Genomic DNA, 26418 nt, shown 5'->3' with positions numbered 1-26418 from the left:
TTTTGGATAAAATCTTTATTAAGACTTTCAGAGCATGTCTTTATTAAAGACTTTCAGAGCAATGGAAAACAATGCTTCTTTTCTCCTATTTTCTCCTAACAGACAAAGTAATCACACACACACACACTAAACAAACTCACACGTCCTTCCAGAGTCCAAATCATCCGTGTGAAAACTGCGGTCCCCCAGAGCTCTTAGTTAGCATGGCTTTAGTACATTCCCCTCTTTCATTCCACAACGGTCATCAAGAGCAAGCAAAGAGGTGTCCAATGCTGTCAGTCCTGTGGGTCTTTATCGTTCTTCTCTGGCCACTCCTTTCACTAGCCATCAGTTCTCTACACGTTGCATCTTTAGTATTATATCAGGACCACATTTCACCCGGCCTCGAAATGCACAAGGAAAAAAAAAACACAAGCTCCTTGTTTATTCGAGTAAAGAAAACACTAATGCTTTGGTCTATCAGTAATTGCAGAGCTTGCAGCATGAGGGGACTTTTCTTTCCATTGCCCTAAAATCAGCTGCATCTAAGAATGTGTATGCTGTGGCCAAGAGGACAGACTCAGTCCTGACTCACGACCTGTCTCCGCTCCACAGCCTTCGATTTCCAGAGGGATTTGTTTATCTGGCTGGACTGCCAGTAAAAGAAATCCCCTCAACAGATCGTACTGCTTTCCTTTAACTACTGTATGTATCATTCTGCTGCAAATCAAACAAACAGCTTGAATTAGCATGTGGAAGCCCCTTCCGGGACCTGCAGCTCTCTTATACTGAATCTCAATCTGAAAATGTAATGATTAAACCCTTACACGAAGAACAGTTTTATTTAGTAGGTTTTGCATCTTTTCTTTTTTCTGCATAATGAAATGTCCATTAAGTCATTGGCAAGGTAAACCTTGGTTAACATAGTAAAGAGTTTGGTCCTTAACAATTGTCCAGCATTCTGTAGTCAAAGAAAAAACAAGAAAAAAAATGTTTAGGCACTCATAACCTGATATTTGGGCTCTTAATGGATGAAGCTGACTGCCAACACAGCAACATGGCCACTGTACCTGGTACTAGCTCAAACAGATTTTTTTCCCGCTGTCAAGCGACCCATACTGTACCCAAGTACCCAAGTTAGAGGTGGAAGCCATCAGTGTCAGTTTAAAGAAATAACAGACGGAGGCTCTGACACTCCCTCTACACAACAAACCCTGGCAATTTTCATGGGTACAACAATGCACACGGGTAGGCAAGTACAGTACGGATAGCTATGGGCTCGGATTAGTAGCCACACCAGACTGCCAGTGGCAGAAGTTGCTTGTAAGCAGCTGGGTTTGAGGTTTGAAGAGATCAGGGGCCTGTACCCCCAAATAGAGTTCAGCTTCACAAATCCTGGCAGACATGGCTGCGGTTCACTTGTTTTAGGATGGTGGTTAGCAACTTTTATGTTGAAAAGCCCAATCATGTGACTGACACAAGAGGAGAAACTAGCCAAGCAGCTTATTTTTAAAAATGAGGAAATTAGTAGCATTTCTAATTTCCTCCTAGGACAGTACTTATTGGAATAATTACCATGTAGTGTAATTTAGGAATGTCCCAATCTGGTCATTTTATCCCCCAACCCGATCCAAGTCTTTTAATGCTAAGTATCAGCTGATACCCATCTACTTCATTTTTAGTAGCAGTTATAATGAGACTGATTCTGGACTGACCAATCAGCTCCCAGCTCCTTTAAAACACGGCAGTAAAGTCACTGTGTGTGTAGTGGTACACACTCTGGACTGATATCTGTTATTGTTGGCCTACTGTTGTGAAATAACTGGTTTATAGTGGGTCAGTGTGCTATAATGTGTCTGTTGTTTATGTTCCACTGTAAAATTGTTGCCGTCTAAGCAATAACGTCTGTTAATCGTGTGTTGAAGACATCAGATGGCGCGCTGAACAACGTGACTAAAATAAAGACTCGGAACTGAGTTGGAAGTAAAATACCCAACACCCAGCCCATTCAAATATGCCTGGACCACTAGATCGGATCAGGACATCCCCAGTATAACTCATTCCCTCTGCTGAAAAGCGATATGGGTCATGCAGCTCTCTTTGATTGGCTTCTGATGATTCTAAATCCTGACGTTAACCAGCCCCAGAGTAAGTTAGGCAAGCGGCGGTGATCCCTAGTCCTAAAACAGAAAATCCTAAAGAAAAGCCTGAAGTTGGCTGGCTAAGCAAGAAATCCTGCTTTGTGAGACAGCTCTCTGCTCCATGAGGACAGTTCAGAGAGTTCCTCAACCACCCTCAGAAGAGTCTAATCAATTATAAATTGTGTCAAAAGTAGTAGAAATCATGTGAATGTTACAAATGGTACATAGAGAAATATTCTAAAACCCTTCCCTCATCCCTAACCCTAGACTAAACCACTGACCATTCGAATCTGGTATGTATTTGCACCATCTGTAGAAAGAAATGACATCATGAGCTCACATTTCATTAAAAGACTCTCTCTTTCACCAAGTATCATTCACTAAGACTCACTTCACTCTATCCCATCCACCCTCTATTAAAATAAAAGTAAAAACTAACTAAAAGCAGAACCCACATTTTTCACCACCAAAAAACACACCACTAAAAGTGCCAGTCCCCTCAGGCACTTCCTCAGAGAGAAAGCAGAGAGGAAGTCCCTTTGTGTTTGTCATGCTCTATAACCACATAAACTTAAATCTACCCCCCCCCCACACACACACACTCTTGACAAATATAGGGTGCATTCCTAAAAATCACTCTCAGAGTGCCAGCATTGCTGTTAGAACATTCATGCGGAAATCAGGAGGTGCTGTGTTATCAGAATACTCTCAGAGCGTTCCCGTGATGGGTTAGCTGAAAAGGCTGGTGTTACTGGAATGTCTCTGTGGCAGGTAGTCATGTACACTGGTGGACACAGTAGCCAGAAACAGGCAAGGCAACAGGATTTCACTCGGTTGTCCCAGAATAACAACATAATAGAAGTGTAATCATTTCTTTGAAGTTTCGTAGCATTTGCAAAAAAAAAAAAAAAAAAAAAGGCTGAATCATCAGGCATCAGCTGAACAGGAACTGTAGATTTCTATATTCTGGAAGGGAATGGCTGTGGCACCTGCAGAGCCTGCCCAATAAAGACGCCACTAACGGGGACCATGATGGCTTGCAACGAGACCTTGCTCAAGAAAAGCAACTCAACCTGAGTCTGGGAGGTCACAACTGGTCAAGAGTACAAATCATAACCTAAGGACTTACTTTACTTAGCAAATACGCTTAAATTAAATGGAATATGTGTAACAAAATAGGATGCAAGATACTATTATGTAGATATTTGTTTTCGTCAAGGCAACGTGAACTGTGCGAGTCCCTGGAATTCTTTGCGCTTTGGCCATGAAAGGCAGCCAAGAAAGTGACATTTTTAAGTGCATGAGCTAGTGCTTGGTCCTCATGTGCATTCTCATTTTCTCTCAAGTCTGACCATCTCCACAAGTCCCAAAATCTCTGGAAAACCCATGAAATGACTCTGAATTAAGTCACGCGTTGTCTCTAAGCCGGAGCATCTTTGTAAACCTTCGAGATACAGAGAAAAGAAGTGGCTGTCGCATAGAAGCAGGACAAGCTCTCCACAAGGGTTAAGGAAGTTCCTGTGGGCTAACAGCGTATCCAGCCGCCGGCTCATACTCTAGAGGTTGTCGTACATGTGGAGGGTCCTCTCCAGCTGCTGGCCCACGCGCTGGTAGAAGGCGATCTGCTGGCGGAGGTAGGCCTGCATCATCTCTTTAAAGTCCACCTCCCTGCGGCAGTGGAAGTGGTTCATCTCTGCCTGCAGGGCGAAGCCCACTGTCCTGCAGCGCTTCCGGATGCCGTCCGCCTCGTCCTGATCCATCTTGCCCTCGTCACTCATACGCTGAGACTCCTTCACCTTCGCAAAAGCGCCTGCAGTGGAGAGAGAGAGAGAGTATGGTCAGGCAGGCATAATTTTTAACCCTTAGATGTCAGGATTCAATACTGACATTTTGCTTAAACAAACAAACAAACTAATAAATAAATATCGAAGACCTAATTCAACAGTCTCTATAAACAGATCCAGATCTGCACTTTTGATGACTTTATGGAGGTGCTGATGTCAAAACAACGGCAAATGACAAGTGCATGGCAAAACTACAAAGCGTGCTTTTGCTTTCCACAAACCAAGACTGTAAGTTGACCAGTGCCTTTCCACCCAATCGAATCATAACTAAATGTGTCCTCTTTTTCTTACAAGTACAAATGCAAGATCTACTGAAAGATCAGAATTTCTCAACAGACTTTCTTTGCACGATTCAAGGAGCAACGAGTGAGATACAAATAAACTGTCAACTCAAACACTGTGTAAAACCTTTACACACAAGTGTAAAGAAATGGTACATAGAGCAATTTTACAGTCAGTGCTATCCCCATTCCTAACCCTAATTTAAACCCATTTCCATTTTTGTAAATTCATTATGGGTTTTCCATGGAAAAAAAAATGTAATGCTCAAATGCTCAAATTATGACATTACCGTTGCTCGGTTGCCAAGCATTACGTTACACATTCACTTTTGCACATTTTGCACTTCGCACACCCAACAATGCCCATCTCTACATTGCACACTATTGTTCAATTCGTCCTTTCTATACTGTGCAATTTAGTGTATCTATTGATATTCCATTCTTAGAGATGTGCAGTTATATTATTACCTCTGGATCTATTTCTTTAGCCTATTTATGTCTTACTCAAAATCTTTGCTATATCTTTCTATTTTATATATTTCATCCTTAAATTCTTAAAATCGTATTGTTTCATGTGAGCATGTGAGTCTATATACACATATACTCTTGATTTGTGTAAAGAAGCGAGCAGTTCCTCTACAGAGAACACATTTATGTACACTGTAACGCACATTTACTGTAGCTGCTTAACCTGTACAAAATATTACAGCCCATTTCACATAGCATTTTCATGTTCTATATAAATCCAGCAAATAACAATGAATGATGAATGATGAAGTACCGTGAATGAAAGGCAATACATCCTCTTTGAAATGTTTGTTGAGGTGTATTATTGCCAGGTTCTCGCTTTCCCTGCCAATTTGGGCGAGTTTGAGAGTCACTGGGTGCGGCCTTTGGACTCCTTGTTAATTGTTCCTTAGAGAGAGTATTTTATATGAAAATGTTTTATATAAAGTGAAATAACCACAAATATATTCAAGTTTCAGCTGTGGTTAAGCTTCTAGTGAACAGGTTTTAGGCAAACTTCGGGCTGGGGATTTTGGATGTACTTGATAACCCTGCAGCAGTGGCATTTACCCTTTGATAAATGGGCTGCTGCCTGTTCTCCTTGGTGTTTCTGAATTGTCAGGGATACAGCAAGGTAAAGCTGGCAGAGGGCGGCCATAAATAAATAATATTAAGGTATTAAATAAATAAAAGTAAATAAATATTTTAACAATGCACGAGAGGAAGGCCTTCAAGGTGTGTAGGCAAGCCAATGGTGGCTGTAGAAAATATTCCCACCAGGTTTAAGTGGTTTCCTCTTTCGGTAGGATATGTGCTGTGGCGTGAAACAGGACCATACTTGCTCAGGCAAGGTGGTACAAGAGCAGATAGCAAATTGAAGCCCACCCACTTCCTCCTCACTGACGCAGAACTAATCTTGATCAGAAGACAAAGGCTGTTCCTTTTTTAAAGCCTGTATTTCCCAGTTTTAACTCTAGAACCACTGCATTACATATTATGTTCACCGATTTCATTGTTCTCCAACTCTGATAAGCAGAACTGTGCCAACACCACAACAATGAACACTAAAACCTTCCGACAATAGGTAATTATTCCAGCCACTGCTACAGTTCACAGTACTGAATTCCTATAGACGGCTATGAAAGGCCAGTAAATATCACAGGCTAAGGAAATCCTTCGATGAACCGTAATACACTGGCCCGTGATGCGCATCTCTCATCATGATCTAGTTGGTCGAAACCCCACCTAAACTGTCAGGAACCAGCCCTAGCATGACCACACAGCTCAGCTGGTCTTGTGACGCAGTCGTGAGTAAGCAAACAGGCTGTTTGCAAGCCGCTGTGTATTCTGTCTTGGTGTGTAGCTGTGGCCTCAATTGATTCCCTCTGTTTTCCACATGATGTGTTCATGCATCACCAGAGAATGGAAGACAAACACGTTTCGTGCAGTAGGGGAGGGGCAGCATGGCACACAATGTCCTGCTTTGAGTAAGTCTTATGAGATCAGAGGAGCTGGAGAGAAACGGCACGGCCACACAGTGGCTCGTCTAACCGGATGTGCAGAACTTCAGGAGGCTGTAGGCAGTGTGTCTGTCTTGGTAGATGACAGAAGACAGAGCCAGCTCTAAATAAACCAAAACTGCCCTCGGGTCAGAGGGGCTACAGCAATGTCCACTGGCCTGGAAACTGGCTCAACAGCCATACATCTTGTGGCCATACATCAGAGAGAGAAAGTGTGTGTGTGTGTGTGTGTGTGTGTGTGTGTTAATTAGGTTATTGTCTATCTGTGGATTTGGACTAATTATTGATTATGTTTTATTGATAAATAAAAAAAACATATAGAGAGGAAGGTTAAGGGATACATGGCCGAGAGAGTGTGTGCGTGTGTGTGGGAGAGAGAGATATAAGAGAAAGACAGAGGAAGAGAGATAGACATGAGCGAGTGAGTACGCGAACGAGTGAGCGAGAGAGCGATTATTTCCAGCTCCTGCTCTGCGTTTTACGCTGTGGCCTGTTCCCTCTCTAATCTGAAACAGGAAGTTAGGTTCTGAAATCTGCATTTGTGCACGTGTGTGTGTGTGTGTGTGTGTGTGTGTGTGAGAGAGAAATAGCACTGCTGTATGTGTGTGTCTGTGTGTCCCAGATTGAAGAGGCCTTTTCCCCCAGGCAGTTGAATCTGGATCATCAGCTCATGAAGTCCACATTTAACCCCTAAACACAGAAAACACACCCAAAATCACACTGCATAACAGGCATGAAAAGAAGCTGCTGAAACTGTAGAGATATCCAATATCTTAATGGCTGTCGTTCTGGTGCTCATTTCAGACCGGTTCTGGGTCACAACAGGAGCGGTTTCACTGAAGCTAATGTGGATTAGCAGAATGAGCCTCTCAGCTGAGCCCTCCTCTGACACTACAGCAGGGTGCAGAGGGACAGGACAACAGGCAGTACCAAGCACAGCAGAGTACAGCTCTCCATGTCTCGCCTTGTCCCTCTACCACACACACACACACACACACACACACACACACACACACACACACACATTCTCTCTCTGATAGCAGAGGTCGCAGTGCGACTTCCAAGTTGCACCCTATTGTTCTATAATCTAATTGGCAGAAGCCACAATGCAAGTCCAGCTGAGAGCCAAGCCCACAAACCAAACTCAAGTCTATAAATGAGTTTTGTATGGCTTGCTGGGCAGGGTCCATCCTTGGTTCCATTCCCAAGCTTTAACACTTTAGGAACACAGAAACAAGCTTTCGGTTTCTGCTGTGTCCGTTGCTGTTTCTGCTGCTGGGTGATAATAACGTTACTACATGCCATTGCTGCAGTTATTTGCTGTACTCTTTAACAGAAAGGTTCTTTTAAAAAAAAGGGTTTTTACTAAAGCAGATGACAACTTATTTGGATGCTTAAAGCAACGTTACATACAATTTGTACCTTAAAATACAGCTTTAGAGTCATGTTGATGCTCCACTGACTGCAACAGGGAGAATGGCGTCTCTATTCTTGCTACTTCGGGCTGCTAACACTATGTAACTCACTATGTACTTCTGAAGAAGCAGGCAAGAAAAAAATGCTTGCAAGCACTACGTTAAACTGTGTAATCGGAGTCAAATCTGTAAAATTTTAAGGTACTTGGATTGGATCAGGGGGCAAATACAATGGATTGGGGCATGTCTAACAATACATGCTTACCAATCCAAACACTGTTAAAACTGTTGGATCCCAGTGCATCCTTCAACAGTCATGCTCTCTATATAGTGACACACTGCAGTCCCACATGCTTATCTGTTGTACCACAGCATAAAGGTCTGGGAAAGCATCATTGGTGACACGTTTGATAACAAGCATACCTCAAGCATATCTGTAAGGTAAGGCAAAGCTCACAGATAACTGGCCTACACCAATCACTGCACACAGTGCTTCCTCCCCTTTTGTTCAGGGCACGCTGGTTTCATTATGACTGGCTGAGCTAGGGTTAACATTCCACACATCGCTTCGCCATCTCAAGCTGCTTAAGAAATCCCTCTTCTTTCTTCTTTGAAGAACAGCGTGACTGTAGACTAACACCTGGTCCACCTTCCACCTACCTTTCTAGGCCTTATATAGTGAAACTTGGATGAAACTTAAGTGTTCATCGTGTTGCATAACATAAAGCCTCCTGAAACATGACCACAGCAGATACCACCATCTCATCTTATGTCATAACAGCCAATCAAAACGGCAGAAAGATCAAATTCGATCATAGCAATCAACCAACTGGATTATTTGCTGGCAATATCATTGCCATTTTTATAGTCTGCTCTGTGTGAATGAAGGCCTCGTCATTGATATATTGGTCATTACGAGCACTGCACACTACACGATAGATGGCGCTGCTACTCACAGACTCGCGTCTTACCTCTGTCTCTAAATACTTAAATCCCCAAAACTTACAAACTATCGCTTTAAGCTTATTAATTAAAGCAGCATTATGCGAGAATAGGTATTTCTTGCTCCTGGTCTCCCTCTATAGTCAGGAAATGGAATTCATGATTTTTAAGACGTCCCGCTTACTTCACAAAAGTTAAATAGTGCAGCCAACAGCGTGCTGAGACGTTGGAGCCATTACAAGTCAGTGAAGCATAAACATGATAAATAAAAAAAATGATTTTAAGGCAGAAATTCTCCATGTTGCTTTAAAGTGATGTTTTAAGAAGAGTGGTGTGCACATTGTGGGATTGCTTGATTCATATAATATAATAATAATATACTTTATGCAGTTTAATCTAGAGAAGCATCAATCCAATGGCCTCCAAATTACTGAGCCAATTTTACTGGTACTTTAGTTTTTTTGGCTGAAATAGAAAAAAGTCCAAAAATGTAAAAGATGTAAAATATCGAAAAGACACTCAATGACGTGTCAAAATCCAAAACTGAACTTATCATTCGATTGCTAAGGAAAACACAGTGCTTAAAAAGTGCTTTGTTCCCTTCACTTGCACCAGTCAGCGCGCACGTGTTCAAACAGTTTGAGTAGCAGCGGCAGCAGATAAGCAGTGTAAAAAAAGGTGTGGAACTATTACACAAGACATTTGTAGTCACTGTTCGAGCTGAGTAGCAAGATACAACACTCAAGAACACAAATCTATGGTCAAAGCTACCAGCACTTTAAATCAGAAAGCACGTATAAATACACCACCGGGAAAGTTGTACACTGTCACAGAAAACCCTTGTGTCTCCATTTTTGATCATGTGAACCCGCAAGGTGTTTATATGTCAAAGTTTCATGATAAATGCACAAATAGAAATGCTCCAAAACGAATTGGAATAAAATCTGTTTACTTTGACTTCCACTGACAGTTAAGAAGGTTTTTTCCTTCTTAATTTATTGCCCTTTTTAATTAACTGTTCCTTGTGATCAAGGATGTTGGATTTTAGAGAAACATTCTGTAGCTTACATACTGTGACTTGGTCTGCATATTCCTACAATTACCACGTAGCTTTTAGGTTTAGTACTGAAATTCACTGAAGTTTCACTGAAATAAAGGAATACATTATTTGCTGCAGCCTGTGTAAAAAATACATGATAAATGGACCAATAGAAATGCTCCAAAATTACTCAAAATAATAACTGTTTACACTTATTTCCCCTGAAAGTTGCTTTCCTCTGTAAAGTTTTTTTGGATACTAGTTACTAATCCTGATTATTCCACTAGTTGTCAAATATCAAATATACCTCAGCTATGCTCAACGTCTAGTGCTAGAAACCTTTAGGTTATAGTTTTCAATGTCTCTCACTGGATGAACATTTTATGGTGTCACTCAAAAAAACATTTGGAGCATCGTTATTTATAAGGGTGGGCTATAAGAGCAGTGGTAATGGCGTAATTTGCCCGGAAGCAAGTTTGTTGTTATTGCGACATAACACTCATTTGTCTAGTTGTGTTCATAATAGGCCATTCTCACACTTCTGTGCTCATTAATCCGAAGACCAACAGTAATTCATTCAAACCCATGAGAAACAGCCCCCCTCCCTCCCTCAGCGGCGTGTCTTGGTGAGTAGTGTAATGCAGAAATAAGATGTTGTGTCTCTTTGCTAGTTGTGGTGTTCAGGGCGTGCGCTAATGTTGCTGATGTTTAGATGGACTGAGTGGGAAGAGTTAAACCTGCAGGACATTTTCCCCTCCAAAACAAAGCTCAGTAAGTGATGGGCTTCGGTCTGTCCATTCTGACATGTGATGTGGTGTTTCGCTTTCTGATTCCTAGCAGATCAAACTCTGATACAGTCCGCTGTCTGTAAGCGGAGCAGGCAGAAGTTAGATAATGCTACTATTCAGAGCCGGATGTACTGACACAGTGACTGTGATGAAGGTCTATGAACTCAGAAAGATAAATGAAACATCACATGCTGAAGTACTCTGAAAGCAAATCATTTTAGCCCCGTTTATTCAGTCCCTGTCATGCTGGTTCATGAGCTGCTAAAAAATGCATTTCATAAGTCATGGCCATGAAGGGAAGATTATCTTTTAGTGATATTATCTTTTAAAATAAACCACTGTTTAAGAAAATGAGGGGGGAAAAAATAAAAGCTTGTCTAATAGAAAAAGCCTTTTCTGTGAGCGTGGCTCATAAATCCTTCCAGAGGAAGAGACAGTGTTAATGAAAGTGGCGCAACTTGTGCTGTTGGACTGAGCAAACACTGTTAAGTGGATAGAGTCTGTGATCAGTGTGGATCTGTGATGTATGTTTCCCATTTGCTCTAGAGGAGAGGTTTGGATCACTGACTGAGTGCCTTTTCTCCGTCCTCAGAAGACAACCAACAGGCTATGGGCAGTCCGAAACCAATCTGAGGAAGTGCCCACAATCAGTTAAAATTTTAGATCCTCCACAACCGCTCCAAACAGACCATTAAAACCACTGGCTTTGTTAAAGCTGTAAATCAGGAGTCGCTATAGCGACAGAGGTCCAGCTCTGACCGTTTCTCTGACTTGTCTTTTTCATTATATCTGATAAACAGTCAGGCTTTCTGATGTGTGTCTGCATGATGGCCCTATAAAACATTAGGACAGTGACACTGCATGGTGAAATAAGTCCTGACAAGCTGCATACAGATCACAGAGCTGACCTAGATGCAGCCTGAGGGGCCTGCTCTACTTTGCAAGGCTTTGATTGATTAATATGCCTGCCACAGCAAGTGACCCATCACTTGCGATTAGCACCGGGGTCAGAGAGTGCAAAGAGAGTCGATGCCAGTGCTTTTAAAACACAGACAAGCAGCGCAGCTTTATTAGCTGTGAGAATGGGAAAGGAGAGGGGGGGAAACGAAAAGTGAAAAAAAAACAAAGAAGAAAAAAGACAGAAAGACAGAATTGAAAAGAGAGTGAGAGGGAGACAGAAACACAGAGAAACTAAATGAAGAAATTAAGGAGAGATTGCGAGAGAGTAAAAAAAGAACCCCAAGAGACAACTGAAAGAAAGAAGGGAAAGAAGGTAAGAATGAGGGAGCGTATAAAAGGGAGAAAGTGAGAGTGAGAAAAAAAAAATACAAAAAAGTTAGGATGGAAGGAAGGGAAGCAAGAAAGAGTAGTGAAATATAAGGAAAGAAGGGAAAGGGGAGTCAGAGAAAGCATAGAAGGAAAAAAGGGAGAGTGAGAAAGAAAGGAAAGATGGAAGAAAGGAAGGATGAAAAAGTAAAGCAAGTAAGAAACAGGGAGAGGGAGAGAGAGACAGGAAGAAGGGAAGTAAGGAAGCCAGAAAAGAAAAGGATAGTGAGAAAAGAAGGAAGGAAGGAATAAAGAAAGCAAAAAAGTGAGAGAGAAAAAGGAAAGCAGGAAAGAGAGAGAGAGAGAGAGAGAGAGAGAGAGAGAGAGGAAGAAAGAAAGGGAAAGTGAGAAAGGAAGGAAAGAAAAAGCAGCAAGTAAGTGAAAGGAAAAACCCAAAGACAAAAAAAAAGAAAAAGAAAGATAGAATAAAATGAAGAAAGGAAGCGGGATAGAGCGAGAGCAGAGAGAGAGACAGAAAAGTAGAGAAAGAAATGGAAGGAAAGCAGGAAAAAGGGAAAGTGAGAAAGAAATGAATGATGAAAAAGTAAAGCAATAAAGAAAGAGGTTGAGAGAAAGAAAAGGAATAAAGGAAGGAAGGAAAGCAGGAAAGAAAGAAAGAGAGAGAGAGAGAGAGAGAGAGAGAGGGGGGGGAAGGAAGGAAGAAAAATGGAAAGTGGAAAAGAAAGGAAAGAAAAAGCAGCAAGTAAGTGAAAGGAAAAACCCAAAGGAAAAAAGAAAAAGAAAGATAGAATAAAATGAAGAAAGGAAGCAGGATAGAGCGAGAGCAGAGAGAGAGAGAGAGAGAGAGAGAGAGAGGTAGAGAAAGAAATGGAAGGAAAATGAGAGGATAAAGGATAAATATGCACTGCTCTTGGTTTGGCTTGGTGTGAGGAGAGACTAAACAGAGTGAGGTGATCTAAATCACACGGAAACTGATTTTCTACTCAGACGAATGAAAGAATGAAGTAAATCAGAGCCCCTACTCTCCCCCTCCACGCTGTGCATAAGAGCAGGCTAGTGAAGCAGCAGTGAGAGACAGTAAACTGTCAGCAGTGTGTTTAATGTGTCTAACAGGCCTGCAGTGCGCTGTAGAAACACTGCGAGGAATGTCAGGCCCTTTGGTGTGAGCTGGAAAAACAGTGGAATCCTGCACTGGGATTAATGTGTGAGCAAATACAGCTGTGCACAGCGAGGCAGTTTTTAGTGCACACTGATCATTTGGGGGGGGGGGGGTGGGGGGTCTAGGCATCCATTGCATTACTTTTGTAGCTCCGATTGGAAACTCCAGAAGAGGCTGAAGGTCTTGCTGAAGGTCAAAGTCATGTAAATAAGGAAGGAGAATGTCTGAGAATGCAAAAAGTCCAACAGGGCTTCACTGTCCGTCGCTTGTTTATCATTACCACAATACCTTCTGCAGAACGGCAAGTCCCCTGATCTCAGCCATAAACAACAGCACTACAAGCACCATGCAATTACAGCCAGCTAGCCTCGCTCAGCTGTAGAGGAACGGGCATGATTACAGAGCACAGCTGCTGTCTACCTGTTCACCGCTCACATACTGAAGCTTAGCACAGATTCCTCCAGCCGGGAGTCGGACTCAGGCTTACACTTGTTATTTAATGCATGACTGGACAAATTGCGGCCCACATTAAGCCTCCGGTTCTGTAATCTGCGGTCAATTCACACCTGGGGGCTACCTGTAGGCACTTTGCCAGACTTCCCTCACAGGTTTAAAGCTTAAAGTGACAACAACAAACCAAATTTACTGGTTTTCTGCAAGTGACATCTGTCCATTCGGAGAGATAACAGTGTGTCAGCATAGATAACCAGCGGCAGAAACCGCATAACCAAGCCTACCTGAGATTACTTCACTATTCAATGCAGACTCAGGCAAGCATGAAAAAAAAATCCCAAACTGGCCTTTGGCCAAAATGAACACGTAGGCTAACCTTTGAGGAAATTGGACTGTTTTTTACAGAGGCTAAAAAACAGTAGCACTCAAAATCTAGCAGCACACTGGCAGATTTTTGTGTGGACACTGCCAGAGGCTGCACCTTCAGATGAGCTAATGAACAAACATTGGGACAAACAAAGTTTCAATGCTAATGATCATGAGGATCAATAGTTTCTCAACCTAACTACACTCTCTTAAAACTCTTGGCTCTTTAAGGATTCTTTCCCAAAGGCAGTTTATCTATGTAGAACCAGTACAACATAGTAAACCATTTAAGTAGTTCTTTGACTGGCTGAATGGTTCCATACAACACCAAAAAGGGGGTCCAGGGGGTCTCTGACTTTATTTATGCACAGAACCTATACTAACTTTGACAAGAGCCAAAAGACTTATAGTTGACGACTAAAATAAACAAACAAACAACCTTCTTAAATGAGCACAATTTTCAGAATAGTGAGTCTGGACACGACAAGCCCAAAGCCAGACATTACTGGAGAACAGTATCATATCATATCAAATGAATATGATGTTACATATTTGCGCACAATGTTTTTCTCAACCCCACACAGGAAAGAAGGGGTGCAAAAAAAAGGTTTGAGAAGCCCTGCTACACAGAACCAATGTTGCTTGGGCATCATGAGCTAAGGTAAAGAGTAAAGTGCTCTATAACTACTTATACTATATTTATAACTAATTACAAGCTGTGCCAGAGAACAGAGAGCCAGACATGCTAGAGCAGCCACAAATATGAAGGCAAGTTAATCGGCCTTGTTATTTCTAAGTGTCTATGTCTGTCCAATTAATAACATACAAATATGTGAAAAATCCACTTCTTACAGCCCTGTTAACTCTGCCCATACTCTCCCACATTTGCCTGGCAGTTTTGTCTACCTTTTCTCCGTTACTAACAAGACAACTCACTGATGTTACTGCAGACACTTTGACAGGTTACGTAATAGCCGGTAAGGGCTGATTATGGCACATATGGTTAACAAAAAACAAAAACACAGCATATTCAACCAGCACGAATGCCTCATAGGTTATTTCTACAGCAATAAAAAATGCTGATTCTACATGCTGATCTATTTTCCTATACAAGGGAGCATATAAGCAAATTTCAACCAGGAAAAGGAAATTCCAATTAGTTCATTTCCATTCTGCAAGTGGAAAGGGCACTAGGGGGCCTGCGTAAATAGCTAACTGTCATGGTCAGCCTGTATACTTTGTTTCCTTTGAATACCCAATTAGCGATTTCAGCATTATAATACTGTCAACTTATATGGTTAACCAAGTACCTGAGTACCCATCAACGCCCCTTGTTTAACTGTTAGGGTACAGGTTTCCATTACACTAGGACTCTGCAACTGGACAGCCTTAACTTCTCCCAAACTAAGGAAAGAGACATTTTTGAATCCCGACCAAGATCTGGACTACAAGTCTGGCACTGAAGCAAACTGTAGATGTAGCGTGGAGATCAGACATGCGCTGTATGGTTTATGGGCTTGCTTTTTGTCATTCCTCAGCAGGCTAGTACGACATGTCATGACAGGATGCCTCTGAACTGGGTGCTCGTTGATCTCATCTTCACTTGCTCAATAATACGTGCAGGTTTTGCACATACTAGCGCACTCACGCACACTTCTCAGGCCTCCAAGCATGTGTCAGAAACACTGCTAGGCTATTTATCCTGTATCCTGTCAAATAAAAACAAAGCGCAGTCTCACTTTTCACTGCAGTCTCGCTCCCTTTCCCACCGGAGTTGTGCAGATGGAAAGGTCATTTGGCAGTCCCTCAGTCCTGTCCCCTCCCTTGGCACAAAGCTTCATTTCCCCTTTTCCCCTAAATGAAAGCTGCACAGGGCTCTCCTAAACTCTGGCAGCGAGGCTAGCCTGTCTGCGTTTGTGTGTGCGTGTCTGGTCCACATCAAAGCCTCGGCTCTCTCTTCCTCAGTGCCAGGAAGCCGTAGTAAATCACATTAGTGCAGTGAGCGCGTGGGAGCGGGAGTCAAAACGATGGCGACCTCTGCAATTGGCACACCATGCCAGGCTAATCAGAGCCTGATTATGAATTACTGCAGCTCTGTTATCAACTGCAATCACAAAACCTGTGCTTTACACCGAGAGATAATGCGGAGATCCCAGCTCATCATAGCATTCATGTACTCATTGGAGTACTAGGAGTTTATGACCGAGCGTCAGGCCTTAAAGGCTCAGTATGCGATTTTAATTCAATGCATTTTTTCACATTTCAGCCCCCTCACGGTTCGCTAGCTCTCTGGTCTGTTTGTGCGCTGAAAAACAGTCTGGCTCTGGAAAAGGGGAACCAAACAAAATAGCTCGAATTGAGAAACACAGATTTATTCCAGCCAATCAGAAACAAGGAGTGATCATGTTTGCGCATAGGACAGAGGAAAGGGAGAGGCAGCGGAGACTGTATCTGGCACATGCTACATGTCGGACTTCAGGTAGGTCAAGAAGAGATGAAACAGCCGAGAAACAGCAACATAGGAGATGATCTGACGAACAAAGGCTGAACAGAAAGCTGGACGGACCTTCGAACCATTGAACAACACAAGGAGGTTGCTCCATTCCTGCTGGACAGGTGGTGGTCATTGACTTATTTTTGCTGTTGCAGAGAAGCAGCAATGTAGCAATGGTTTGCTAACCCACAACCTAGCTAACGCTAATTACTTGCCATGACATTGTTCTCTCCAATTGATCATACAGCTTTATGGCCTTAAAGATCTACAAATATGTTTGCTAGCAGAGTGGGATTATTTGGACTCAAGGCGGAGCTTCTAAAAGAGGGGTGGGGAGGGGTGTGTTGGTTTGTTTTGCTGGTGAGTTGAAATATCAACAGTCACTCTCCAGAATCATATACAGCACCTTTAAATGTTTTTCAGTAGTATCTCAGGAAAGGTTTAGGTTGTAGAAATGATCAGAAGGAAAAAATAATAATCCATGACACTGTATGTCCTCCTTCATTCATAACAATGTCAACAGTGTTGTTTTAGAAAATGTTAAAATAAAATAAAAGTGAGCGTTGGATAAAATATTATGTAACGTTTCATTCTTTTGTGCACTTATTTTACTGTTTGTCTTCATTTACCAGTTCCCTTTGTACAATCACTCCAAACTATGATTAGCTCAGAAACGTATAAAACAGAAATGACTGGCTGTACAAACAGAACATCAGACCGCTGTGGAAAAAGTATTTGGCCTCCCTCCTGATTTCTTCTATTTCTGCATGTTTGTCACACAAAATGCCTTCAGATCTTCAAAAAAAAAACCCAAAACAAGACAAGAAGAACGTGTCAACACAAACCGATGTGATCATTCTTGAAGGAAGACAATTTGCAACACCAATATCCAACCAACCTCTTGCTACAGATGTCTAAAGATCAGTCTTCACATCACTGTGGGGGAATTCTGACCAATACCTCTTGGCAGAACTGCTTAAAATGAGCCACACTGACAAACTTTTGAGCATAAACTGCCCGATTAAGGCCCTCCCCCAGCATCTCACTGGAGTTCAAGTCAGGGCAGGAACAATGCCACTCCAAAACCCTAATTTTATTTCTTTTAAGTCATTTGTAGTAAAACTTGCTCTTGTGCTTCAGACAATTGTCTTGCTAAATAACCATTGTGTCCTTTAGCTTCAAATCATGGACTGATGGCCAAGCAGTCTTCTGTAGTATTTCTGTTTGTGAACTGAATTCATGGTTCACAGCAAATATGGTAGTATTATAATACAGTACAGCATCCCCACACAGACCCACTACCACCACCATGTTTGACTGTTGGTATGACACTTTTTCTGTGGAACGCAGTGTTAGCTTCCCATCAGATATAATGGGACACATTGTCCAAAGAAGTTTCACTTCCGCTTAATCAGTTCACAGATCATTATTACATAAGGCTTGGTGATTATCAAGGAGTTTGGCAATCGTGAGCAGAGTCCTTGTGCTCTCTTTTTTACTCTTTACTACTTGAAAGTTTCCCCAGTCTCTTTCTTAAGAATGAGCACTGGCATTATCTGAGGTGAGCGAGGTCTGCAGTTCCCCAGATGTTTGTCTGGGGCCTTTAGTGACTTGACTGGAGTCGTCACTGCCTTTTACCTTTCCTTTATTTTTTGGCAAGCTCTGAATTACGGTGTGCAGGTTTATTTGCTCCTTCATCACTGAGGAAATTGCTCTTTGGCAGTGATGCACCCAGTCCACAGATTTAGGAGACGCAGAATTCGTTTTTTTTCCAAATGGGTCCAGTTGGTGTTGTATAACTTTTATCCCTTAATAAATCAGAAGATCTGTATTAGTTTACTCAGGTTGCCTTCATCGTATATTACAGTCTGTTTTGGAGATCTGAAGCAATTTGATTAAGACATATTCAAACTAGAAGAAATATCAGTGGTAAGAAATTACCACTACAAATTATACATTTTTACAGCACTGAGCAGAGCAATATTCGTAGAGACTATAACAGAGAAAGCTAGAGTGCATGAACATAATAATTTTGCATTGACTGACTGACTTAGTCGACTAAAACTGACAAAGTAGTTGCCTAATAACTAATGTAATAGTCTGTTACTAGTTAGTAAGGCCATTGCGCATGTTTCTTGCACTAACCAGGAGTGGTTCAGGACGAATATGAACCGCTGGATGCAGAACTGAAGTTCAAACAAACAGACTAAGCTGGCTGTCATGTGAACAGAGCAAGGAGATAGAACCGTTACAGAGCTATGAGGCAGCACAACACAACGCCATCACTCTGGTGTGTGAGTGGAGAGGAGAGTTCTAATGGTGTGAGGTGTCTCATAAGGACATGGGCTAGGGTTAGGGTTAGTAAAAAGGAGAAATCTAGAATGTCAACCCAGAGACACTATAAATAAGGAGACTGGTGTCTGTTAATGGATAAAGTCCTGCCTTTCAACAAAAAAAGAGCCAATCAGCTTGCTGATCATGGCGCGAGCAGGGGAGGGTCTACAATACTGTGGCTCCGACCAGACCGTGTCAAAAATTAGTGCCGTGCTAAAATTAGTGTCTCACATTGTTTCTCTTTTTTTATTTTTCGCTTCTCCAAAAAAAAGAAATAAACTGATTTATACTTTGTTTTATTGCTGCTACTTTGAACATCCTTGGTTTGAACTGATTTTGACAGGAAAATATATATTTTATATTAGCAACTTAAACATTAAAATAAAAATTTTCTAAGGTATTCATCTTTACTGCCTTCACTGTTAGTTAACAAATGCATAAAATAGCCTTAAGCTAAATTTAAAAGCTGAAAGCTTCATAAGCATTTTGTTGACTGAGTGGATTATAATTGGAATAATCGATTATTTGTTTCAATAATTAATAGGTTATGCGGCTACCAAGCAGCCCTACTCCCTGGTAAAGAGTAAAATGCACAAGACTGTCTAGAACAACAGTGCAAACACACCAGTTCAAATCAAATGGATGTTAATGGTGTCACATTCCATCCGTGCTGAATATCGTCATCCCTGTAAATGATTAACGAATATTAGAAGCCAGCCCAGTTGGTCATTATATGGTAATTACATTACACTGTTTCTGAATTCTGCAGGTGATAATTGGACTAAATGTACATTACTGTTCAAGAAAAGCCTGTCTATGCATGGGAAACATCGCACATCAGTCTCGGACAGTGCTGGTTAGGAGTCACTTACCTACTCTGGGAACATTTTAATGATTTTTGATGTAGTTATTGTTGTTAATTAGTCAAAGCCTAAGTTTGCTTATTTAGTTTTACAGGAGCTCCGAGTAATGAAAGCTTATCCTTCACCAATTAGCATGCCTAAGTGTCTACTGCCCCACAGCTGCACGTGTAAATCATCACCTCCTAACCTCAACTGTGCTGATCTCAAAACAGACACGTGCTTACATCGTTTCTGACACTGTATGACAAGACTGTCATCTACGAAAGCAAGTCCAGCTTTGATTATGTAACAACTCAAACCCTTCCTGAAAATCTGACAGACCCCCAAACATAAAAATGATCAGCAAAATAAGCCTTTGGCTTATTAACATTCCACACGCCCTTCTGCCAGCTCTGAAAACATTCTGTTCAGCCACACTGGCCGCAGGGTGACCCGCAGCTTCAGGTCAAGGCTCCATGAGCTCCAGAACAGATTTCACAACTATGGGCTCCAGAAAAGAGTGTTTTTGTTTCCCCATGTACATTTGTTATTTTTCCTCTGTTGATTAGCTCTCTTTGATCGCTCCCTGCATGGCTTCAGTGTACGCGGGTAAAAGAAATAGCTGCTCAGATTTCCTATTGCCCAATCTATTTCTGTAGCAGCGGTGGACTGACACCAGAGACGCCGTGCAGGTCCACTCTATTGTCTCCCACCCCGGCTTTCATGGAAACAAAATGCTAGCAGGTGCGTTTCCAATCCGCCTGAGCTACTCACTTCACAGCACACAAACACAGGTCCATCTGACAGGTAGAGTGACAAGGTCTATGAGGCAGGAGCTGAAAGTTTGCTTTTATGAAAGCAACAGTGTTATTCAAGCTCTATTATAGAAGTGATAACACCCATTTGTCCATAGAGAGCCATGAATCACTGTGAAAAAACACAAGAATCATGATGATGAAGCTCAGCAGTGTAGATACTCCTTCTACCCGAAGAAAACCACTACCCCCACGAGTAACAGGAATGTGCTCATATTGATACTTGTGCATCTGCCAGATTTAATCGTGAGAAAGGATAAAGTCAGTCTGACAGTTTTAGCACTGAAAAGACTAAAATAATCAGTAGCTTGTTTAAATACGTCTTGTTATCCGGCAACAGTCGAGAAAAACGTTCTACTTTTCATGCTGAATGAATAAAGGAGGTTCCTTCTTCAGATGGGAGCTACAGCTAATCAAGACAACAACATTAGATGCTTATTGTATTTTTTTCCCCTTAGTGGACGACGTGCCAACATGTTACTTTGACAAAGAAATAATTTTATAATGTACTTTTTTTTGTTATCACTTCAGGATTGTAGTAAGTATAGGTTATGGAAACCTTTTTCATCCAGAGAAAATAACGTAATTATTCATAAACTTTGCGTCAGGTGACAGATTTGTGGATTCTTGTAGTTACAAACATAAAGGTTGCCTCTCAAAACAGACTGGTTCAAAGTGACAAAGTGTATGGTAACTCCGACAACCACTAATTGTGGTAAAAAGAAAAATATCTAAGAATGCATAACATCTTTAACCTTTAGGTGGACATCAGTAGAGCAAATTAGGTTCTACTTCTGCCAGCCAAGAACAGAAAGTTGAGGCCACAGTGAAGTCAATAGAAGATCTTTGGGATGTGGTAGAACAAGAGAATAGCAGTAAGAAAAATCATCCTGAAAAATCCACAGGAACGGCATGGATCGTATCTTGTGCCATTAAAAATTCAAGGGCATTTTTAGAGCCAGTGCAGGCCTTGCTCAGTATTAGTAAAGTCTTCTGAGTAAAACTGTTTGCTGAGTGCATACAGGTATACTCACAAATACAAGCATCATTCACTGTTGATTAGTTGTTGGCCTAAACACCAATTAACCATAACATTAAAACCACCTGCCTAATATTGTGTAGGTTAAGGTATTGACTGCTCGAGACCTCTGAAAGTGTTGGGAGGTATCTGGCATCAAGGCTAACATTAGCAGGAGATTCACAACTTGCATGTTCCCGGTCTGGGTGACTATGCTGCACTACACCAATAAGAGTCCCTGGGCAAGACTCCTAACACTACATTGGCCCACCTATGTAATACGAGTAACCTTGTAAGTCGCTCTGGATAAGAGCATCAGCTAAATGCCATAAATGTAAATGTAAATGTATGTTGTGAGCTGGGGCCTTCATAGATTATGTCAATGAGCCTTGGGGGCCTGGTTCACCAGTTGTCCTTCATTGGGCCACTTTTGGTAGGTACTGACCACAGCAGTCATCTGGCCATTAGATTTTGGTTCTTGTCTCTGATTATCTTAAGATTCTCTTGCCCAACTGTCCTACTTCCAACACATCATCTTCAAGAACTGACTATTTTACTTGTTGCCTAACATATCCAGCCATCGGAACCAGACCATTAATGTTATTCACTTCACCTGTCAGTGGTGTTAATGTTATGGCTGATCAGTGTTTTCTCCCCGTCTTCCCGCGGATACCTCAAACAGTTAACCCAGCACTCGGGTCACTGTGCACATCCCTGATGAATAAGCCACCATCTAGCCCCCCATCCAACCAGTGGGCATGTCTAACATCCAGTTAGCTTGAGGCTGTGTACAATATATACCACTTATTACAGAGGCTGTCTGTCTGGTAAACATCGCCTTGTATGTTTCTGTTTTATATTTTGTAGTCCTCCCATTCTTCCCCTGCCCTTTTTCATCAATCCCATATGTGGCCCACACCACACCCTCAGGGCTTTAGTCTTGGATTCCTTTAGTTCACCTACTCCCAGAACAGCAGACCATCTAACAGAGGTCATTTCCAGCACTGTGTAGTTACAGTACACACAGAAATACAACGTATTCTGTTGCTGGCACACTGCCACAGAGGTCTAGAGAACTAATAATGCACATGTATATCACTTTGTATCCTAAACCCTAAAATAGGGGCATGTGCATTACACTTGGCCCAGTGAGGTTATTATAGTCTGGTAGATGCCAGCTTTTGGCCGCCACTCTATTCTTTTGAGACTGGCACGTTTCAGATTTCCAGGATGTGCCGAGTTTGAACAAGATTTGTCCTGGTTCACCTTCCCCTGAGTTCCAATGCAGAGTAGAAATCACAAAATCTTTGACACCATAATGTCTTTGCTATACCCCTGTATCAACACATTTCATAAGAGAATAGGCCTGCCTCTGCCAAACATACCAAACTACTCCCTCAACGAACCAGAACGCCAATGCAAAACTCTGGCACTGGCAGATTTGTGCCAGATATCTTTTGATATCTTCTGCGCAACAACCAAATCAGCTGGAGAAGCTGTGCTGATCTCACTTTAAAAAAAAAAAGAAAGAAATAGATGCATTGTGACAATATACTGCCAGCTGAAATCTGGCCACACTACACATGTTTAAATACCACGGATGGGAACAAAGACAGCTCTTTCGCAATGGAGAGGAAATTAGAAAAATAATAAAACAATGTGTTCTCTCTGTGAACGTGGCTCTGCAGCCCTTCAGTGATTACTGGGTTGAATCACTTACAGGACAGAACAGTTACTCGTAAAAAATTTGCAGTGCAAGCACTAACTTGCCAAGTTGGCAAACGCAATGCTCTTTCTTTACTGTATATTGGAGAGATGGGACAGCTGTTGAGTGTCAGAGGAAGGGTAATGTACTCTAGTCATTCTGCAAAAGTTCAGACCGGTTCTCAAAGATCGCCAGTTCTCGGTTCACAGTAACCTGGATTAAGGAAAGATGGCATCCACATTCACTCACACTCTATTACTGTATTGAGATTGTATAGCACTTTTCTTCATTATTACTCTTACTCTTAATAGGCTGGCATTATATGTTCCCTACACTTACAGAGTGTATTTTGTATGATTTTTCTTTTTTAATAGTATTGTTTGGTATAACTTGGAAACTAGGAAGATCTGTTAGACACTGCTGTCGAATGTCTGTATCTCTGAATTCATTCCCTAGGTCACCATCTCAACGCTTTGCTTAGAGGCACGAACTGCGAGATTCTTCATCACCCTGCCACAGTCACTGCCTCCTCACCACGAAATGCCATTTCCACTGAGCCGTCACTCTCCAAGGCTCTTTTTCATCCTAGAGGTTCTCTGAGGTAAAACGGCAGATTTGTTACACTGCCTTCTAGTAATCTGAGGCCTTCGGAATTTCCCAAACGTACCATAATGCTACGTTCACCATAAAAATGTCCAAATGTGTGTATTTTTGCCTTTTAGAGGACAGCTGCACCACCGAACCTGTCCTAGTACCTTAATTTCAAAATTAGATACTAAAAAAAAGGATAAACAAACATTGTGTACCCTGTGGAATAACTCATACGACTGATTTTCATATTACCTTTCTGTAAATGAATGATATCTGGGAAGTTGGACAGCAAGCCTTGGTAGAGCGACAGTTTGTCCAGCATGTGGAACAGGTCGAATTTGGGCTGCTCGGCGAACATCTCCCCAATGTTCTCATACGTCCGTCCAGTGTGCGAGATGGCGTTGTTCAGGGCGTCAGAGCTGTAGGGGGGGTCCAGCATGAACGCTTGGCTGATGGACTGGAAAGCGTTCCCTAGCCGCTGGAACTCCTTCCGAAAGCCTCCGAGATGTTTGCGGACGAGCTCGGAGGCCACGTGTGTCAGCTGCATCACGCTGTCATCCATTTTCTTGGCGAAGGACTTGAAGGAGTCGATGCGCTCCTCCACGTCCTGCAGGTCCTGGTGCTCGTTGGGGATGTGGAGGGTGAGCATGAAGTGAGCCCCCACCATCTCGTCCTTCTCCGCCCGCCGTTTGCCCAGCTTCCACTGCTTGTCGTCGGCGCACATGAGGAAATGTTCAAAGCCCTCGTACTGGGATAGCACCGGGTGGCTGGTCATGTGGTCCATCCACAGAATAAGCCGCCTCTTCCTCTTCTCGATGAAGTCCTCCTCAAAGCGCCCGGTGGCCTGCTTCTCAGGCAGGTGGGGCACAGAGATGACGGTGAACTTGTGCAGCAGGCGGTTGTACAGCCAGTCGAAGTGCTTGTAGCGTCGGTACACGGGTCTGCCAGTGTGGCTGGGCGTGACCCGGTACGAGATATAAGTCTTAATGCCTTTGAACTTGGTTTGTTTGGTGGGGTCCTCGATGGAGCAGCAGAATGGCTGGGGGCTCTCCTTCCACTGAGGCCCCTTAGGGCCCATTTCTATGCTGTAGGCCTCAGCTATCTTGGCCATCATCGGCACATCGCCAAGGACGAAGGCCTCCACCCCTGAGCGCACGAAACTGGAGAAGCGGTTGAGGTTGCGGCCCACCATGCTGCCCTTCCTGGAGCTGGAGATGCTGTCTTGCCGCTCCATGTGGGGCTTGGCACGGTAGTGCACGTTGGGGTTAGCGTACGCACTCTGGTGAGCGTGGCCATTCGCACCCACCGCTCTGCGAGGGTCCTCGTCCTCGACCACCGTCGAGCTGTCATCCCAGTCGTCCCAGTCGTCATCGTCGTCGTCGTAGCAGGTGGTGTTGGAAAAGTAGGGCGAGTCTTTGCCAGGTGAGCCGGCAGGGCTGAGGGAGCAGTCAGTGAGATTGGAGTTGGAGCGCGGCCGGATGATCTCCACGTAGGAGGCCGGGAACAGGCCTCTCTCCCCACGACTGTTCTCCCCCCGTAGCCAGCCGTCTACGGAGTTCTCATCGAAAATGACCAGCTCCTCGTTCTCCTGGATGCTGATCTCCTCTTTGTTCTCGCTTTGGAAAGTGTAAAGTGCTTTAGCCTTCAGTGACATTTTGACTTCTTATGATGCCAAGACTTGCAAGACTTAAGGAAATTTTTTTTTAAAGAACCGTGGCACGAGATCAATTTCCTTCAGTCTCTCGATGAATCAACTCATCTCAGATGCAGTTACACAACAACCATAAACAACAACAACAACTGAACAGACACAGCAGAGCTCAAGGCTTCACTTGATTACTGGCTGGAGAAGGGTCCCCTTCCATACTGCTGAGCACTTAGTAAAGTGTAGTCTGTGCATAGCCTAATCTGCCTGCGAAGAAACTAAACCCTTAGGACTTAGGGTTGAGATCAGGTGATCTATAGTAAAAAAAATAATAATAAAATAATAATAATAATAAAGGGTTTAGTCTAAAGAGATTTGAAGGCGAGAATAAAAAAGTAGCCAATTACAGTGTTAAACGTTATTAATTTTTTTTAATAAAAAATGCAGCCTGTTTTTTAACGGAGTAGCGTTACAGGACCCATTTCGTACACAACACTGATCCATTTGTAATACTCCGAAGCCAAAAGTTACCACATTCCTTAGTGTGTGAACTTCCAAGTCGATCCAGCATTCAGTCTCCAAAACAACAACAACAGTCTTCAACAGATCGTTTTAAAATCCAATGGCCGATCAGATCCAACTCCCTTGCTTGGGTCCGGCAGCAGACGAGCACCGAATCCCCTGCTCGGCTCTTTAATAAACACCGCCGGCTAACTCACCCAACACAGCTCGGCTCAGCTCGGCACAGCTCGGCTCAGCTCGGTTCAGGGAGCCGACCTGCCGTGCTGTAATCCCGTGGTAAGTGTTTACAGGTCGCCTCAGAGGAGGAAGGAGAAAAACACAAAGCTGTGCGCCTCCCAAACACACATACACACACACATGCACATGCACACACATACACACACGCGCGCGCGCCTGCTTCAGATCACAACATTATCTCAGCAGCAGCAGCAGCAGCAGCACAAAGACAGACATGGTGAAGGCATCCTGGTGCTTGAGCCTCATTCCGTCACCAGCCCGCTCCATTTCCCCCAACAAAAGCGGCTTTTCCAGAGGCGACCTGTTTTCATGTCTGATTTTGTAGTGTTTGAGGTCAGGACCCCCAGCCCCAGCCCCGGTCCCGGTCCCGGTCCCCTCTCTGCAGGCCGTAGCTAGCTATAGCTAGACGGATCCCTGTACCCACGTTCAGCAACGAAGTAACCCAACTCTTTCCATGACGTGAGGCTCGGACAATGAGCGCAGGAAAGTTTTGT

At 42.9% G+C, this 26418-nt stretch overlaps 1 protein-coding gene across 1 annotated transcript; it reads right to left on the bottom strand.

Annotated features, from left to right (window-relative positions):
* On the bottom strand, positions 1–26383 carry snx33 (sorting nexin 33). Its single transcript, XM_072672410.1, has 2 exons — positions 23773–26383; positions 1–3930 (listed from the first exon to the last, which is right to left on the bottom strand). Exons 1-2 carry the CDS (start codon positions 25172–25174, stop codon positions 3677–3679), a joined length of 1656 nt encoding a protein of 551 aa, XP_072528511.1. The 5' UTR covers positions 25175–26383; the 3' UTR covers positions 1–3676.
* Between the last annotated feature and the right edge of the window lie 35 nt (positions 26384–26418).

Source organism: Salminus brasiliensis, chromosome 2 (genome assembly GCF_030463535.1).
Source record: "Salminus brasiliensis chromosome 2, fSalBra1.hap2, whole genome shotgun sequence".
In the NCBI taxonomy this organism is placed as follows: domain Eukaryota; kingdom Metazoa; phylum Chordata; class Actinopteri; order Characiformes; family Bryconidae; genus Salminus; species Salminus brasiliensis.
Note: the sequence above shows the minus strand (reverse complement) of the source record. Positions and strands in the feature narration are given on the sequence as shown.

What these genes read in the sequence shown, in the direction of transcription:
- snx33 (XM_072672410.1), bottom strand. Translation starts at nt 25,174, where the DNA reads ATGTCACTGAAGGCTAAAGCACTTTACACTTTCCAAAGCGAGAACAAA. An exon ending in TATCATTCATTTACAGAAAG is followed by an intron (nt 3,931 to 23,772) that starts GTAATATGAAAA and finishes TCTCCACTGCAG; the next exon opens with GCGCTTTTGCGAAGGTGAAG.